A 19,201-nucleotide genomic window follows, 5' to 3' on the forward strand; every position below is an offset into this window, starting at 1 on the left:
ACTCAGAAGGCAGGCAACTGTTTTGTATCAATCAGCAAATCAAAACCATTTCATCTTCAAATAGCCCAGTGATGAAACTCCTGGGCAGGTTGTCTACATTAAAAGTACCTATTTTTCCATAAAAAAGAGGAAGAAAAAGAAATTTTATATATGAGTTTACCCCTGAAATGGATGAGTAGATGAGAATGCCTTGTAGTTGAAGAGGAAGACAAAAAGAAACTAATTCTACTTGTGTGACTTCCTGGTTTTAACTTACACACATCGGTAGCTTTTGTTCACTTTGTTGAAAATTTCCCATTCGTTTTCTAATTATCAAAAATGTTTGTTTAAACAAATTATTTTTTTCAACACTAGCCCTGTTTTTATTTGATCATGTGGCAAAACTCTTAATACAGCATTAGGGAGGTTATATAAGCAAAGAATGATCATTTCACCATAGGAGAAAAATCCAAGATATAAAAGGATATTGAAAGGATTTAAACAAAAACATCAACAAAAGAGAGATACTGAATGAAGAGATGTTCCCCCCTTTCTTCACTTTATATCTCTTTGCAGAGAAATTTAATCCAAAATAATATGTGATTGGACTTGGATTATTATTTCATCTTCCTGGTCTCTTTCTTTTCATTCTTGATAACAGTGTACTTGAGCATCCTTATACTACCTATTGCCAGAAACTGCTCTAGCCTTTTAAGAAGCCAGGTACTCATTAATTCAAGTGATGTTTACAAGTTGGCTCTTAATATTTGTCTCCTCTTCAAGTATTCCAGTGACTTTAATTAAAATATATATATATTTATATTTATATGTGTGTATATATATATTTATGTGTATATATATATATATGTACACACACACATATATATTTAAATTTCTTGCTGTTAAATTGTTTCCCCAATCATGTTTCTTAGATTGCTGAAATAGAAGAAACTTTCTTAAGAATTTGAGAAAGTATAAATCAGGGCTGTAACATCAGGATTTTATCTTCTTTCAGTTTTATAAAAATGGCCCAATGTCAATTAGATATAGGTCCCACACTGCCTAAGTCATTGTCTGGTCTTCATATTGCACAGAAAAGTTCTCTGAAAAGGAAGTTGGAGGAAAGAGACCTTGTTCCAGTGAACAATTAGCAAACTGGGGAGATGCAGTATTCCAGAGAACAAAAAGAAGGTTTGGGTTTTATAGTAAAAGTTCCCACCCAGGTTCCCAATCAGGTCTGTTTATGCAAATGAGAGATTCAAACTTGCTTAGTTCTGACTGATCAATACAGCTGAGCCCTGGTTGGTTGATACAGCAAAATCCTGATTGGCTGAGGCAGGTGAGCTATGATTGATTAGTTCAGGCAAATTCTGAAAGTTCCAGAGTTAAAAAGGTGTGGGGTTTCGGGGAACCCAGAGTAAGAAAGTGTATAAACTCGATTCAGCAAATGGCTGCTCAGCTCTATCTTAAATACAGGCCCAATTAGCCACTCAGAATTCATCTTGAAGGATTGGTTCTTTCAGATTCACATTTGTTCACAATATAAAAACTAAACCCTTCAGAGTGTGAGAATCCTTATGCTATTCCTATGGCTAGAGACTTCTGTCCTAGCAATTCAAGAAGCCAAACTTTTTTTGTTTGTTTGTTTTTGAGACAGTCTCACTGTGTCTCCCAGGCTGGAGTGCAATGGTGCAAACATGGCTCAACTGCAGCCTCAATCTCCTGGGCTCAAGGGTTCCTCCTGCCTCAGCCTCCTGAGTAGCTGGGACCACAGGCATGCATAACCATGCCTGGCTAATTTGTTTTTATTATTTTGTATAGACAGAGTCTCACTTTATTGCCCAGGCTCAAACATTCTTATGAATTCAAGTCCCTAAATGCAATTCAATTCACTAAACAGCAGCATAATGTTTAGTCTTTTCTTTTTCTGTGACCTTATTTGAATCAAAATGGACCTGAACACTTTCATTACCCAAACTATGGTCTGATCAGTATTCTATATCACACTCCTCCTATTGAATAACAGTATGTAGAATTTGAAAATTGTTAAAAATACTTATAGCAAAATATACAAAAACAAAATTTAACCTCTTAATCATTTTTAAGTGTACAGTTCAGTAGTGTTGAATACATTCACGTTGTTGTGCAGCCAGCTTTTACTGTACCAGACATGCTAATAAACTCCCCTCTTCCCTGAAGTAAGCCAGCGGCCTTTCCACCCAGAGCAGCTGGTGAATTTGATGATCTTGGGCAGAATGCTCCCCTCTACCCCCACAAGAGGAAAAGCAGCTCTTACCTTGGGGAAGTTACTCAGATTTCTAGAAAAACTTTCTGTAAGGTTGGCTGTCATGGTGTGAATTAAAAGGTTATGTCAGAGGTTAAACTATGCAATTAAATCAAGAAAGCAGATTATTCTAGTAGCTGACATTAACGTTTGAAAAGAGACAGGATTAGCTGTACTTAGTCACATATAAACTGCACAAAGCGAACAAAGGGGGAAAAAATTATTTCACCAAGCTTCCCTTGAAAGAAAATCGTTCCATCTTGCACCTCTAATTTTTCAGCTTAATTCTGTTACTTCATGAGGTTCATTATCCTTTTCCAGATTTGCACACGGTGACTGATGCTCTGTGACGGGTTGTTTTTGTTTTTCTGCTTTAAAAAATATTCCCTCCCTCCCTAAATAATTATCTGCAAATTAACCTTTTCTCTTACTGGAATATTTGTTAGAATAGAATATAGAAAATAGAAATGTGTAAGCAAGACTGTTTAGACAGGAGATAACTTCTTTGAGGCCACAAGGGTATCATTTATTAAATGACTGCTGCAGTCCTCTAAATGGGCCCCTTTTGACCTGAAAGAGTTAATGCTCTATTGAAAGTGGCTGGGTTGTCCCCAGCCTTACTCCCTTGGAAGGCTCTGACCCATTAATGGCAGTAATAATAATAATAGAAAACAATCCTGCTTTGCTTCCATTACTCTGAAACTGTTAATGGTATCCTAATGTTTTTTATTCTTTTAGTGTAACTGAAAACTGACATTCTGCTCCGCTAAAATTTCAAATGTAGTATTTTTTTTCATTACCATTTTTACATGCCATGCAGGATGCTGAGTAAGGAATAAGGCAGAGGCCTGTAATTGGTCTTTTAAATCATCATAAACATTTATTTTTCCCCCCATGGCTGTATCTAGTGCCAATAACTCAGTCATCAAATGATGGGAAAAACTATTTAATGATGCATCACAAGCTCCTTCCTAAATTCTTACCCAGAACAAGGCAGGGAATATAAAAATAAGTCACATTGCTCAAAAGTTGATTTTAAAATAAGCACAAAACAGTTTTTTTTGTGTGTGGGAGTATTAGCAGTGAACCAAGTGTTCCTTTCTTTTTTTGATATAAACCCTTTTTAGAAAAGCCTTGTGTTTTTATATTTTTATTATAAGTAGTAATGAAAAGTCAAATAGGACTCTGCAATGTGTGGGGCAGAGCTGTGGCTTCTGTTTTGGGAGGCTGACGTTTGTAAAAGGCAGGTAATGATATTACCCCTCTGTGGGACTGTCAAGACAAGGCAAAGCATTTGGCACAGAGACTGTACCATGGGAAGTTCTAAATAAAGATTAGCTATCATTATTATTATTATTATTATTGTTGTTGTTCTGCCAGAGCAAAACATCCATCCCAGTTTAGGGTACTGAGGCAATACCCACTCAGCAATTGAATCCTACCTAGGGCATGGTATAGATATAAGTCCCTGCCTTGACTATTGTCCATGTGCATTAGAGTGACTGTGTTTGGATCCAGGGTCACTGACTTCAGAGGCCCCTTATTGCCAGTGGGTGTCATAAACCTGTTTATCTGGCCACTAAGGTCCTTGTTGGTCTTTTCCCATTCTCTCTGTTCAACCTCATTCCTATACTCCCAGGCCCCATGAGCACTCTGCAGTGGACACATGGCTGGGCTTGCTGCCTCTTGGCAGGCCGATGTTCTCAGCTCTCGCCCACTCTGTCTCCAGGACCATCTCTGTTTGATGCTGCTCATATTCCAAGGATCTATTTCAGCCTAGAGTCATCATTTTCTCCTCTGACTTCTGCCACTCCTTCTGTATCTTGCCACATCCCACCTTGTTTGGGATGCTTTTGAGTTTTGCATTTTGACCTTCATGTAGATTGCTTGTTCCTTGAGAGCAGGTGTTCACAAAGAGATACCCATGTTGTCTTTTGAGGAGCTGAGTCCACATCCTGCAGATGTGGAGGAAAAGATCCTCCTTTTTAATTAGTAGCAACATATTACATGTATATAGAGTACATTGCAGCTTTGTGAATTTTTTGTACATACATAATTTCATCTTATAATAACAAATGATGGGAAAAACTATTTAATGATGCATCACAAGCTCCTTCCTAAATTTTTACCCAGAACAAGGCAGGGAATATAAAAATATATCACATTGCTCAAAAGTTGATTTTAAAATAAGAACAAAACAGTTTTTTTTCCTTTTTGGGGGAGTATTAGCAGTGAACCAAGTGAAACTTAAGAGATTGGCATCCCTGTTAACTTAGACAAGTTACTTTATCTTTGCCTCAATTTTCTCAACTATAAAATGATAATATTAGTGTATATCTCATATAATTGCATGAGTTAATAGATATATATAAGAATGTGCCTGGTACAGAGATAGCTGCTGCTGTTTTTATCATCATCATTATCATCATCAATATGATTTTTCCATTATCCCACTTTTACTGATGTAGAAACTGAAGCCCAGATGAGATTAAATAACTTCCTTAGATTCTAAACCTTTCAATTCCAAGTCCCCACTGAACATGTCTCCTATATCAAATCTTTGTTGTCAAGCACCCTAGACTGCTTTTAGTTCATCATTTCCTTAGAGTCAATTTACAGAAAAGTTTCTAATTCACAGTTTGTCTGGAAATTTCTGTGAAAGGGAAACTTAAAACAAACACAGTGATAAAACACAAACCCTTCTCCAGAAATAGATACCCTCTTCCTGGGAGACAGGTCTCTCTCCTCCTAAATGAGAGGCCTCTGTTGAGTAGTCATGAGAATACCTATGGGAATATCTAGCTCTTAAAAGTGATGTCAGATTTCCTCCAATCTCTCTAAAATCCAGACAACATATTTAATTAATGTCATTGTAGATAGGTTGTTTGAACCCCTGGTCAACCATAGCAAGAATTGATTTTACCTCTCTTTTGAAAGCCATTCTATTTTTATAAATTGTCTAACCATTGGTAGTATGTCTCTGCTTATTACTAAGGATCTGAAGAATGGTCCTCTCTTCACAAAGGAGTCAGGGGTCAAGGTGAGCAAACCAATGTAATAAAACTCTTCTTGATGTAGAAGATTTGTCACTTGTAAAATCCATGCAGCAACAGACTAGAACATGCCTGTCTATAAGCTGGTGTCAGACACACTTCTCACTGGTGTGGTCAGCTCTGTACTCACCATTCCTTCACCAGCAGTCTGCCCTGTTACTCAAGTGTCCTACCTGAGTAGAAACAACTGGTGGTAACATGGATTGTTATGTGGATGAGAGATTGGAGAATAGAATATGAAGTCAAGACTGTGAGTTACAATGGAAAGAAAACAATTTCAAACTAGTTTTGCAAAGATAATTTCTTGACTCCTGGCAACTAAAATGTTCAGAGGAACATCCTCAAAGAAATGTAGCTGCACCCAGGGTCTCCATGTCAGCAGTACTCTCTCATGCAGTTCTGGTTCCTCTCTTCGGACTTGATTCTTACAGAACCGCAAGATGGCTGCCAGAAGCTCCAGGCTTAGGTTCTCCCAGTAACCCCAGTAACAAAGACTGCTCACTCTACTAGGCTTAGTTCTAGTTAGCCCTGTGTGTGTCAGTAGCTGTCCCAGAGCTCACCAGGGGGAAGAAATGCACTGATTAGTCATGTCTGGGTCGTAGGCACACTGAATGAGAGTTGAGGAGGCGTAGTACACCAAGGAAAGCCAGGATGCTCATTTTAGATAGAATAATGGGTGCTGGCTAGGAAAAAGAATGGATGTCAGCACTCGGGGGAGAAAAGAGAGACAGTTTAGGATAAGTGGAGAGTTGTGACACTCTTGCTGTTTCTCTGTGCGCTTCTCTGAGGTAGAGTAAAGCAGTGTTTCCATGTACCCTGACATCTCAGTACAACCCAGCAAGAATTTCAGTACAAGAAAGACTGATCATAGAGTTCCCTGAGGGAAGGTTATTAATGGAAGTATCACCTTCTTGTAACCTTGTTTCCCGCTGGCAAAGATTCCTCAGGCTGAGTTATTGGGAAACTCCAGTATGCTGTCAGATTTCACAACAACATTAAGTGGTACTTCCTTTCCATATTTGCCACCTCATTTATTTTGTGTGTCCCATTGTTATTAGTTTTACTGCCCATTAATCATTATATATTACCAAATATAGTAAAGCATGCTTACAAGGAGATAGCAAAGGGTCCGGCCATGACAGTCACAATGAAGCCATGCCAGAAGGAAGCCTAGGGGTAGCAGGCAGTGCCCCCTGTCCCGTCCACCCAGACACATAACCCTGAGCACCTCCTGGCTCCCAAGTGCATTAAGATATGTTCCTGCACCCTATCCCTCCTCGTCAGAGAAAAACCTGGGGAAAATAGTTCTGTTCATTTTGAGGACAGATGACTAACCATGCTAAAAATGTATATGAAGAAATTAGAAGAAATTAGAAATTGTAAAAAGAAAGGAAGAGCAAGAGATTTTATTAGCAATGAGTTCCATTGCTGCAATATAGCACTTCTTTCCCTTTAATTTATTCTATGTGTGTCTTCCATATTATCTTTTCTCTGAATACCAATATCATCAAGCGTTTACTCTGGTAAAAAAACTTAATGGCTTTCTATTGTCCCCTAATTTGGGCCTTGCCTTCTTAGCCAGATTTCAAAGCCCTTCATGCCTTTACTTTATCCTTTCTACTCATGTTTATTTCCCACCAATCTCTACCACATTGTTTTTTGTTACTAGTCACTCCATCCTCCCTGTGTCCCCACCCCTCAGTAGACGTGTTTGGACTTTTCCTCATGCCTTTTCCTCTAAGTGGTGTGCCTGTCCACCTCCTACTTCTCTTACCTATATGTCATCCATCTTCAAGGATATGACCCACATCATGCATAAAGTCTTACTCAGTGACTTAAAGTCACACTGTGCTTTCTTTTCTCTGACTTCTGCAAGCCTAAAATACTCCAGCCCTTAACTGTGCTCTATGTCAGCATTCTTGGTACGTGGTTTGCAGAGATACCTGCTGGCCAATGATCCCAAAAGTCCACGACCTTGTCTGATTTGTAATTTTGTTGATGGTGTCATGGGTTAGGCTGATGGAGAAGAGTGAAAGAAACTAACTAGTTCTTTACTTGCTGTCCCTGGCATGGTTATTCTCAGGAAATTGTTTTAGCGTGTTACTTCTTCATGAAAAATATCTATGCAAGAAATAAACAAGTTTATTTGGGCTACTAATAGAAGTAAAGGAGACAGAAGATGATTTGAAAAGTGATAAGAAATCTTAGACCAAAAAAAGTAGAAGTTTTCGATAAAGAGTGAAAATTCAGAGCTAGTAATGACCCTGTCCTACAATGTATGAATAGGGAAGCAGAAATCCTCTTGCCATTCTGTTGGTTATAGAGAGTCCTCCTAATGGGTGTAAATTTTGTTCACCAAAAAAAAATATGATGCTAAGCGGTGACATTTACTGAATATTTGCTGTGTGCCAGGTATCATGTTCAAAGTTCTGTATCAGATCATCTTCCAACTACCCCATAAATGAGGTTCTATCATTATCTCTGTTTTACAGATAAGGAAACTGAGGCACTGAGAGGTAAGAGCCTCACCTAGAGTAACACAAATAGTATATGGGTGGAGCTGGGGCATAAAACTGCTATGGTTGAGTGTGTCCCCAACAAGTTCATGTGCTGGAAATGCAGCTCCCAGTGCAGCAGTGTAGAGAGAGGTGGGACCTTTGGGAGATGACTGAGTCATGAGGCCTCTGCCACCATTAACCCATTCATAAATTAGTGGATTAAACCATTCATGGATTGATGGATTAATGGGTTATTGAGGGAGTGAGTTAGTAATCATGAGAATGGTGTGTTATAAAAGCTAGTTTGGCCATCTGTCATGAGCCCCCTCAACGTGTGATGCCCTGTGCTGCCTTGGGACTCTGCAGAGAGTCCCCACCAACAAGAAGGCCCTTACCAGATGTGGCCCCTAAACCTTGGCCTCCCCAGTCTCTAGAACTAAAAGAAATCAATTTCTTTTCTTTACACATTACCCATTCTCAGGTATTCAGTTATGGCAACAAAAAACAGACTAAGAGAACCCAAGATGTCTAATATCAGATTGTGCTTGTAATAGCAATTGCTTTAAAGAGTAAATTATGAGTGAATGCCAGAGATGCAGTTAATTAGCTGAGTAAACAGGTAACATGGCTACCATTGGAAATATGAATCCAGATAAATCCAGGTATATATACGAACAATTTATTTTCTAAAATTTGGGGACTTGTATTCCCCTGAGATGGGTCCTTCTTGAGCTTTAAGGATCTCCTATACATTCTCTGGTGTTATTAGTTCATGTGTGTTTATCTTTGCTCTACACATAGACTAGAATGTCTTTGACTAAGCTAGGTGTTTAATCTTTTATTTCTGAGGCAGCAAAGAAAATGGGAGGAATTTCAGCTCAAGGTTTGTCAGACCAGGAAAGCCTCATATAGCATCTGAGTAGCCTTGCCAAGTCAATAGGATGACATTTCCTTGTATGCACTCTCAGGGAACTTAAAATAAGAATTGAAAGAAGGTTGAGTGTTTGTTCTGAAATTTACATGAGATGTAGGACTGAGACACTGCCTCTCAGGAATGTGAAGGGAAATCACAAAATACCATTGGAAATCCCCTCAATTCACCATAGAGAATACAAAATTATTGTTTCAAAGAGATAGCCATTTCATCAGTCAAACACCAGATGAAATAGTTGGCTTGTGTTTGAAGATAGTGACACATTGCTGTAGACAAAATGTTTGTTTCCCCCAAAAAATCATACACTGAAATCCTATACCACAATATGATGGTATTAGGAGGTAGGGCCTTTGAGAAATTATTAGGTCGTGATGCTGGAACCCTCTTGAATAGGTTTAGTGCTCTTCTAAAAGAGGCCCCAGAAAGCTCTTCCACATGAGGATGTGACAAGAAGATGGCCTTCTGTGAACCAGGAAGTAGGTCCTCAACAGACACTGAATCTGCCTGTGCCTTGATCTTGCACTTCCCAGCCTCCAGAACAGCGGAGAAATACATTTCTGTTGTTTGTAAGCCAGTTTATGAAATTTCAGTATAGCTGCCCAAATGGACTAAGACAAAAATTGGTACCGAGAAGTAAAATGACAGTATAACAAATACCTAAAAATATGGAAACAGCTTTGAAACTGGGTAATGGGTGGAGGCTGAAAGAGTTTTTAAGTGCATGCTTAAAAAAGCCCACGTTGTCATGACTGAACTTTTAAAAGGTGATTCTGGCAAGGGCTCCAAAGAAAAACAAAAACAAACAAAAAAAGCAACAGCAACAACAAAAAACACCAACACCACCACCACCACCATCACAAGAGGAGAGCTGTAAAGAAAGCCTCGATCTCTGAGTCTTCTTAGATGATACCCACATAATCTTGAATAGAACGTTGGTAGAAATATGGATAGTAAAGGCCATTCTTATGAGGTCTCAGATGGAAATGAGGAACATGTTATTCATGGAAACTGGAGAAAAGACCATCCACGATATAAAGTAGCAAAGAACTTTGCTGAAGTGTGTTGTTCTGGTGTATTATGGAAGGTAGAACTTGTAAGTGATGAAATTGGGTATTTAGCTGAAGCTATTTGTAAGCAAATTTCTCTGATTTCTCTAAAATCCAGATAGCATATTTAATTAATGTAATTGTAGATAGTTTGTTTGAACCCATAGGCACAGCCTGGCTTTATCTGACTGCTTATAGTAAAATTCAAGATGAGAAAAATGACCTAAAGATGGAATTGTCCATCAAAAAGGAAGCAGAGCTTAAAGACTTAGGTAATTCTCAGCCTATCCATATTGAAAAGTCTGAAAAAGCCTGTTTGGGAAAGAATACTAAGGATGTGGTCAAGCAACTGTTTGATAAGATTAGTATGGATCAGCCATCTCAGCAGAAGCCAGGAGCTATTCTCCAGGACAATGGAAGAATGACTCTGAAGGCAATTCAGTGATCATCAAGACAATCCTTCCTACCAACAGGCCCAGAGTGCAAGGGCCCTGGAGACAGAGTGGTGTCAAAGGAAGGGCTGCTGGTGCCCTCAGGACCTCAGTGCATGCTGCATAGGGCAGCCAAACACCACTGGGTTCTATTCCTTGTGCTGTAGTGTCAAATTGCTTGGACACCCCAGGTAGAGCTCCAGTGGGACCCAGTGTAGCATGGGTCACAGAGGCTATCCCTCCCAAGGGCACAGGCAGCAACTTTGGTGGCATCCACACAATGCCATCTCTGCTGGTGCAGAGAGCTGTAGTAGAGCCCTCATGAATGGGATTAGTTTCCTTATAAAAAAAAGACTCGCAGAGAGTTCCCTTGACCCTTCCACCATGTGAGGACACAATGACAACACAGGCATCCATGGACCAGGAAGCAGGCCCTCACCAGACACCAAATCTGTCAGCACCTTGATCTTGAACTTCCCAGCCTCCAGAACTGCGAGAAAATTCCATTGTTGATAAGCCACCTAGTCTATGGTATTTTTGTTATAGCAGACCACATTAACTCAGGCACACATGAAAGCTATACATCTTGAAACACAGGAATCATACTCAGGGTGGTGAGATGCTCAGCATGAGAGAGGCAAGCAAAGACCCGCAGAGAACAACTCATTTCTCCAAACTCCTGTTCCCTCCCAGACACACAGTCCCTCAAGGGCACACTGTCATTGAGATGGAAGGTAAGTGAAATTGCTCTCATTAATTTATTTTATCCTGCCTATCCTCCCACCTTTTTTTCTAGTTTTCTCTCATCATGAACATACAGTTGAATTTGGGTAAGATCAATTGTGTGTGATTAGACTTCACTTTGTACAGGAAAAAAATTTAGTGAACTATAAAGCCACAGAAAATGTTAGTTATAGTCACATTTATCTTCCATTCCTCTTAGGACCAAGCACAGTTATGAGCCACAAAAAATACCCAGTAAATAATGTCAACAGCTGACTTGATTTTGGCTTGACATTTTAACATTAAATTGAAACCTTGCTTAAAGTGTATTTATAAAGAAATTGTTATTCATATGAACATGAAACTGAAAAACCTCACTTTCTATCAGTTCTGTAAATAACTCAGTAATTGAGAACTGAAATGCTCTTTTTTTTTCAAGTACAATCGGATAGGTATAAAAAGGGGAAAAATACAAAAAATTATAAAAATAGCATTTAACCTTAAAAAATACAGGTGCCCAGGCTATACAATATGTAAAGATACATTCATATATGTACCCTCCAAGAAATCAATCAAACTTTGACCTTTTATGTTATGCTAATGGTTTTTGAGGAAACATTAAAATTCTTTATATTATGCCTTATTTTGAGAGTACTGTTGTATACAACCCACATAAACATACAAACCACTCAACAATCAAAAGCAGAAGAAACAATTACTGTTTTAGCAAGACATACAAAAAGTTAATGGCAAAAGGAAAGAGAGGGAAAAAAATCACCGCAATGGTCTGTGTTTAGAATATAAAGCCTGCTACCAAGGTATACAAGGAGGAGCTGGAAGGCAAATAAAGGTGTTCTTGGCAGTAGGTAAAATTAAGACTATTTAAAGCACACATGAGGTGGAAATGGCAGAAAACGTTAATATTACAAAGATAAGCAGAAGGAACAACTAGTATGAAAAGAAAGGCAAAATACAGAGATGAATGAATAATCATAGGTAGGGCAGAAATTATTAAATCATTGAAAGTATGTAAAAGAACCTAAGGGTTGTATTAACAAAGAAGAGGAAGCTGTATGTGGGCTTTGAGGAAGTGAAGCAATTGTGGACTGTTTCTCCATGTAAAACTTTGTTCAGTCTCACAGCACTGAAGAAAAGGGGCATCCCAGTGTTGTAAGTACCCTTTACCTTCATGTTCCTTTTTTCCTGCAACAAATATTTGTGCAGTAGATCTCTGTACTGAGGATACAAAAATCAATAAGTCTAGGAAAGGTAGGTAACATTTTTTGATCCTGTATCACAGGTAGGAAAGTTTCCCACACTGGTCCATTTATTTGACCCTCAAATGAGTATTCTATTACTTATTTAAATAGTAAAGGTAGTGTTTTCCTATAAGTACCCACATGTCTCTTCTGGAGACCAATGCTGTGTACTTAATTTTTCAGTTATTTTCTTGAATGCAGCTTTTTATTTGTTTTTTGTTTGTTCGTTTTGTTTTTTTAATCCAGTAGAGTCTTTCTAAGGGAGGAAAGAATGAAAACAAAAGATTAAAACAAACCAGCATGCTGGGAATGGTGTTGTCTGGGTTCCTCAGTTGCCCTACCAGAATCTACCCACAGATAAGGTTATATATGTATTTTTAGAAATAGTTTAACCATTAAGTTGAACCATGGAGTATATTTTCTTATCTGTAAGATAGAAGAAAAAAGAAAAAGAAAAATGTCAGAATATTTTTGGGGTAATGAATTCACTATTTGTCACATTTTGGGGACATAATCTGAGTTCAGGAAAGAAACCTAAACAAGACATAAAATTTTGACTATTTGTTTGTGAAAGAAGGAATTTTTAGTAAAGAAAATTAAAGTGTATAGCAATACTTGGCAAACATTTGAACACACTTGAAGGGCCATGCTCATACTCACAATCAAGGAATTTATTTGTTCACATAATCTTCCCATATTTTCTCTGGATAGTTTCACTTTAAAATAAAGTATTTGGAGATAGGGTAGGGGAGATTATGCAAATGTATGAATCTTAATGAGAAGTTCATTACTGAACATTTTGATGTGAATTTCAGGAAACGATAAAAGACCCTGGGATTTGTGAGACTTGAAAGAAAAATTCCACTCTTGGAGAACTTGGAAATTGCCAGTAAAAGAACCGAGACCCAAATGACAGCAGATAATGTAAAGCCAAATTGCATTATGCCCTATGGTAATGAATAGGAAACAGGGCACTGTGATAAGCTTGGAATGATGATCAATATTTGGAACACTGTGATAGGCAAGAAGGTAATTAGGCCCATTATGAACACAGTGAACACAGATAACATAACTTGGGAAATTATACATTTGGATATTACGGAGAATTTTTTAAAGGCTAATGGATTTGCAATGATATCAAGTAAAGCATATAAGACATTTTGCCTCTAGGAAATCTACTTAAAAAATCAAACATAGAAAATTTTCAGTAAATGTAATCTAAAATGAAAAGACAAAGTGAAATATGTGGGAGAATAAAGTGGTATTGTGACTCCTGCTTGGAATTTACAATAATTTTGTATTCAAAGAGTTTTACATTTATTAATTTCACATCACAACTCCCCATGCAGCAGGAAAGGCCTTTCTATTGTGTTTGTCCAAGTTGACTGCTCATAATAAGGCAAGGCCAAATTGGTAATAAAAGCAAGCTATCTTGACAAGTTCTCAGCCTTCCCAGGTCTCATGCCGTGACCCCTGGATGGCATTATAATAATCTTGATCCCTAATTTATGATGGGAAACAATCCCTTTATTTTAGAAGGAAGGATTGTAAATTAATTAATTTTCACTAAGTGCCGTGAGGGCCATTGATGTTATTGAAATGTACAAATTAATACATTATTTATTGTTAATTTATCATAAGTATTTGTTAATTACAAAGCTCTAGCTGGGAGAAAAACTTGCCATGTATCTGGAAGTGAATATCTTCCCTAAAATAATTTCTCATTTTTTAATATGGATGTATTGGAAGCAATTTCATCAATAATGGAAGATCCAATTACTGGTCTTCTGGATTAAGACATTCTTTTATTGTGAGATTTTTAATGCTAAACTGGGAAGTTCAAACATTGCCAATTAAATCTCAGACAAATTAGGTGATTATAGCCCAAGGAGAAGGGCAACTAAGACTCCACTATTAATCTATCTTATCACAATGGCCTTTATATGTGATGAACAGATGAACGTATATATACCTGTATCAAAAGAAGAAATGTAAGGCATTGTTTGAAAAAACAATTTAAGGAGTTTAATTGTTTTAAAAAAATTTAAGGAGTTGTTTCCCTTTTTGAATAAAAAGGGAAAGCATTTTTTATGAAGTCCTTTTTAGCTGTTTGTAGAACGCATGATCATATTTAAGAATTCAATGACGGATTGAACCAAATCTAAGATTTCCCTCATTGAAATGTTTAGAGGTGGTACAAAAGTGACTGTGACAGTAATGATCACCATTGCTTTATGAGCACTCACGATGTGCCAGGCACCCTTCTATGCTTTTCTTATCCTCAATATGATAGCTGAGGGAACTGAGGCACAAAGAGGTTATTAACTCAAGAAGTAATTAGCAGGGCAGGGAATGTTTGGATATTCTACAGCCTCCTTTTAATCCTTCAGTATTAACCACTACCCTCTAGACAGTTTTATTCTCAATTATTCAAATCATCTGCCTGTGGAGAAGCAACAGCAGTGCTCAGCTGTAAGGCAAGGGCAGGACTCCAAGACTGAGTCAGAGAAACTGAGGTCCACATCCAAACTATCCTCCAGGAAGGACCTTCTGTTTCATAGCATGTTGAAGTGAGGCTTTCTACAATACCTGGAAGGCTGGGGCAGCGGTTTCTCAGCATCTTAAGAATCAGTTTCATAGTGGCACCTCTCCAACTAGGTGGTAGCTCTCTCATGGGCCTCTTGCCACCCTTTTTATGCCTACAGGACACATGGGCATTTTGCCTGGCACAGCTTAACTCTTTAGTCTTGGAGTGTGTGTGTATGTGTGTGTGTGTGTGTGTGTGTTCATTCTTTTCATAACGCTGTATTTTTGGGAATGGAGGGTAGTAGGGGATGTATCGGAGGATTGATCTGTGCAGAAGACATGACCCTGAAATTTCCCTCTGCTCTATATAGGACCATGTCAAGCCAATCCTTCATTTGGAAACAGATGGAATCTTTAAAAGTGCTATAACATCTTTTTAAAAAAAAAAAAATCTGTGGCATTTTTTTAATGAGGCCATAATTTTAAGAGAAAATTTGGCACCTGACATTAAGAATGTTTTTATTATACCACCTTGAGAATAATTTTTATGTGAGATCCTTCTTTTAGAACCCTTGATAATTGTGTGTCATCTGTTTCATGAATCTTGTGTATGTTGAGCTCGTGTTTGTGAGGGGAGGATCCGTTCTTCTCGATCTTAAAGAACATGGACATAGAAGCCACAACCAATATCGCATCAGCTATAGATGAAAATATGAAGAGTCATCATATTTTAGGATAACTTCAATGGGTTCAAGTGGCTGAGGTTTTGATTTTGATAAATTACTCACTTGAAAGAGACCTCTTCTTGAGACCCCTGGTATTAGTGAAAGCCTAGAAAAAAAAATGTGATTTTTGTAAATGGTGAGGCTAGACATAGACAGTGAATCTTCTCATTTTAAAAGCTGTAAAATTTTCTATGCACCATCAACCTAAACTGAAATTGGTGAGAGTAGGAGTAGGGAAGAGGGATTGAATGTGGCAATTTATTGTACTCCACACAATCTTTACAGGGAGGGTATTTTATTCCAAGTGTTTTGTTGGAATTTAACACGGATGCCTGTCAATTGACATTATAATCCCTTACACGGCAGGTAACCTTGACCTTCTGTAGGAGCCCTCAAACATATGAAAGACATGGGGATCCCTGGAGAAGGTCCTTGTCAGAGCCCCCAGTTCAGTCAGTTCACTGTACCTGTAAATCCTTATAAGGACTTTCCTGATTTTGGTTCTCTTCTCTAACATGAGTCCCTACTCTACAGCTACATTCTGTGCATTCTCCAGGAATAAATAGAATTTTTTTTCCAATCCTGAAAACTCCAGAGTCCACATTTACAACCTAAGGACTCAACCACCCTTTTTGCTTTTAATATTACCATGTATTACATCCAACAGAGTTAGGTTGTAATATTGCCCAACATCAGTTAGTACTTCTACTTTGTGACTTCTATTTATATAGAGTGAATTAATTGCCAACTCTATTAATCTTGCAAAATCCATGAATCCTTAATGTTCAGTTTGCTTAGAATGAGGAACAGTGTATTTGTTTCTTCTTAGCTATGACTTCTTGCTGAGCTTCACATGAGCTCCTTTTAGATAACGTGCCTTCTATCTTGGACGATTTATTCACTTTCATGTTCCCTGGAATTTATTGCTAAAGGTTGACGTGAATGCTTACAGTTTGGGCTCTAATGTAATCTCCTGAATGGCAATTAATAAATAAAAGATGGTTACTATTGCTGACAGAGAATCAGGGCTTTCTCGGATAGTTTTCATCTTCATGTTTTCACCAAACTTCATGTCAGACATCCCTAGGGGCTGATATTATAAAATATTTTCTGTAAACTCCAAAGCTTTTACTATTGCTTCTATACCCCCAAATCTCTGTGATGCCTTTTGTTTTCTTGTCAGAAATGATCTTATTCAATTTCTGTTTCTTCAACTTATCTTCCTTCCTGGGAATATAAAAAATATGCCTCTTTCTGGATTTAATAGTGACATATCCTCAGTATTTATGACTTGCAAGTAACACCTGAAATTTGTCCCTGAAATTTTTTGTATTTTTTTTTTGCTTAGTCTTATCTCTGTTACATTTATTGAATATACTCTGTTGAATTTACTGAATACTGAATTGCACTTACCCTACATTAATAGCCAATAGGGTTTATAAAATGTAGTGTTTATTGTCATCCTGTATATTGTTCAAAGTGCAAAGTTGTCTCCTATAAGTTAATGATGAAACTATAACGCAACATCCAATTTTTGCAATTTGCCTACTTGACGAGGCTCCAGGGTTAATCTAGCCTAATATTCTTATTTTAGAAATGAGGACAGTGTAGGACAGTTTAAGTTGTTTGACCATAATCAAATAGAGGGTGCAGAGCAAATACATCTTTAGACAGTAAAGTACATGGTACACAGCAGAAAAGCTGGAACTAGGCTGCCTTGGCCCAGCTCCTGGTCTGGATGCTTATTAAGTGTTTAACTTTAGACAAGTTATGTCAATGCTGTGTGCCTCAATTTCTGAATCTGTAAAATGGGGCTAAAAGTAGTACCAGTAGCACAACTATAAGGATTATAGTTAGTTACTGTGGGTGAGGCATTTAGAATAGTGCTTAACACAGACTAAGCACTCCATGCATTATTAGCTATTACGATTATTGTCATTATGTTGACTATTTTTAACACGTTCGGATTATAGGAAAAGGTGTGTATTGCTATTTCACTTCACATGGGTATATATATACATCAGGGCTTTTTTGTACTTCTTTTGTATTCCTTAATGCTGTGTGCAGCTGCTAGTAGTAGTGTTCATAGTGGCAGTGATAATAGAAGCAAAAATAGTGATGATAGTAATAAAAGGTAGTGCCGTTTATTGAGCCTTGCTAGGTGCTAGACATTGAAGTAGGTACTTTACATACATAATTCTTAATAGGTACTCTTGTCTATTGATAAATGACACAGTCATTTTTTCCCAGAAATGCAAGTAGACTTCATGACAGTAGTCTCCTTCGTAACTGGAAAGGAACATGAGCTGTGGCCCTGGTGGAAAAGCTTTGACTGAAGAGACAAGAGCCCTGATAGAATTCCTTCCGTCTTAAAGATAATCCTTGTGCTGCTAATATTTATATAACCTAATCCTGTTGTTGATAATTGAGAGACTAGCTGGGGGTGGGAATGGAGGTCAAGGAATGGAGTGGGAGGGGGCAGGTAGAGGGCAAGGCAAACCGCACAAATGAAAAACATTATATACCAGAAAAGCAGTGATTCAAATTCAGTTGTGCTCTATATTTTCTGTTTTATAATTTCATATTGCATTAAAAGGTTGCCCCTTTTCTAGATACCAAATAGGAATACATTCAGAACTATAGCATCGACACAGAAAAGTTGTTTTCTTTCTTGCTTTGCTTGATTGATTGATTGATTAAATAAATTGCAGTTACCATACATTAATAGCCAATAGGGTAAGGTAAAGTGTTTAATTAGAAAAATCACAGTCACTTCAATGTTCTTTTATTCCCATGCCCAGTATGTTCCTTACTAATCATATGAGCAACCATGGCAATGATATAAGCTGTCAGGTGTGGGAGTGCTGGGACGATACTGGAAGAGAAGCTCTCGTCATGTTAGGTGCTTGGTATGTTTGTGTGTGTGTCTGTGAGTACGCATGTGTGTATGTGGGTATTCTCACATATATGAAATCACTCTCATTCACATACATAGTCTCTATAAATAGCTACAGCCTTTCAAATTCATAGGTGTGTGTGTATATGCCTATAGACACACATGCATATATACTTCTGCATAGAGAGAAATGTACCTATAGTCATATTAAATTTTATCACAGCTTTAGAAAAGGAAACAGAGGCTCAGAGAAGTCAAACCACTTGTTCGAGGTTACAAAAGGTGGCAAAGCTGGAGTATAACCCCAACTCCCACCCACTTAACACCCCTTTTTTGGGATGTCCAGACAGAAATATTCTTAGAACAATAGCATTACACCACACTGCCCCATTAGAAGAGGGGTGACCTTTTGCCCTTTCTTTTCCAGAATCTCCAAGCAAAGATTTTGGTCCAACTCTGGGTTTGAAAAAGTCCAGCTCCTTGGAGAGTCTGCAGACTGCAGTGGCCGAGGTCAGGAAGAATGACCTTCCCTTTCACAGGCCCCGGCCGCACATGGTTCGAGGCCGAGGCTGCAATGAGAGCTTTAGAGCAGCCATTGACAAATCCTACGATGGACCTGAAGAAATAGAAGCTGGTAGGATGATATGCTTCCTTAAATGGCTTCTTCATCTCATTATTATCTGCAAATCATGGGCAAGAAGGTGTGCTCAACTACAGAAAAAAATGATTTAAGGATCACAATTATATTTTTGATATTAAAAGTAATTCATTTTCCTGATATGTTTTGCCCTTTGGCTTAATGAACATGGAATTGGAGAACACAATATGCAATTTATTTTACAGTGCA

General features: G+C 37.9%; 1 protein-coding gene across 5 annotated transcripts in view; it reads left to right on the plus strand.

Annotated features, from left to right (window-relative positions):
* The window catches only part of PARD3B (par-3 family cell polarity regulator beta), a 1,084,399-nt gene that overhangs the window by 742,531 nt on the left and 322,667 nt on the right, over nucleotides 1-19,201 (plus strand). For all 5 annotated transcript variants that reach the window (XM_063695123.1, XM_019022741.4, XM_019022742.3 and 2 more), the window contains one exon: nucleotides 18,782-18,988. In XM_063695123.1, coding sequence (XP_063551193.1) covers nucleotides 18,782-18,988 — 207 coding nt within the window. The remainder of the gene's footprint in view (nucleotides 1-18,781; nucleotides 18,989-19,201) is intronic.

The sequence above is a fragment of the Gorilla gorilla genome, chromosome 11 (assembly GCF_029281585.2).
Source record: "Gorilla gorilla gorilla isolate KB3781 chromosome 11, NHGRI_mGorGor1-v2.1_pri, whole genome shotgun sequence".
Taxonomy (NCBI): domain Eukaryota; kingdom Metazoa; phylum Chordata; class Mammalia; order Primates; family Hominidae; genus Gorilla; species Gorilla gorilla.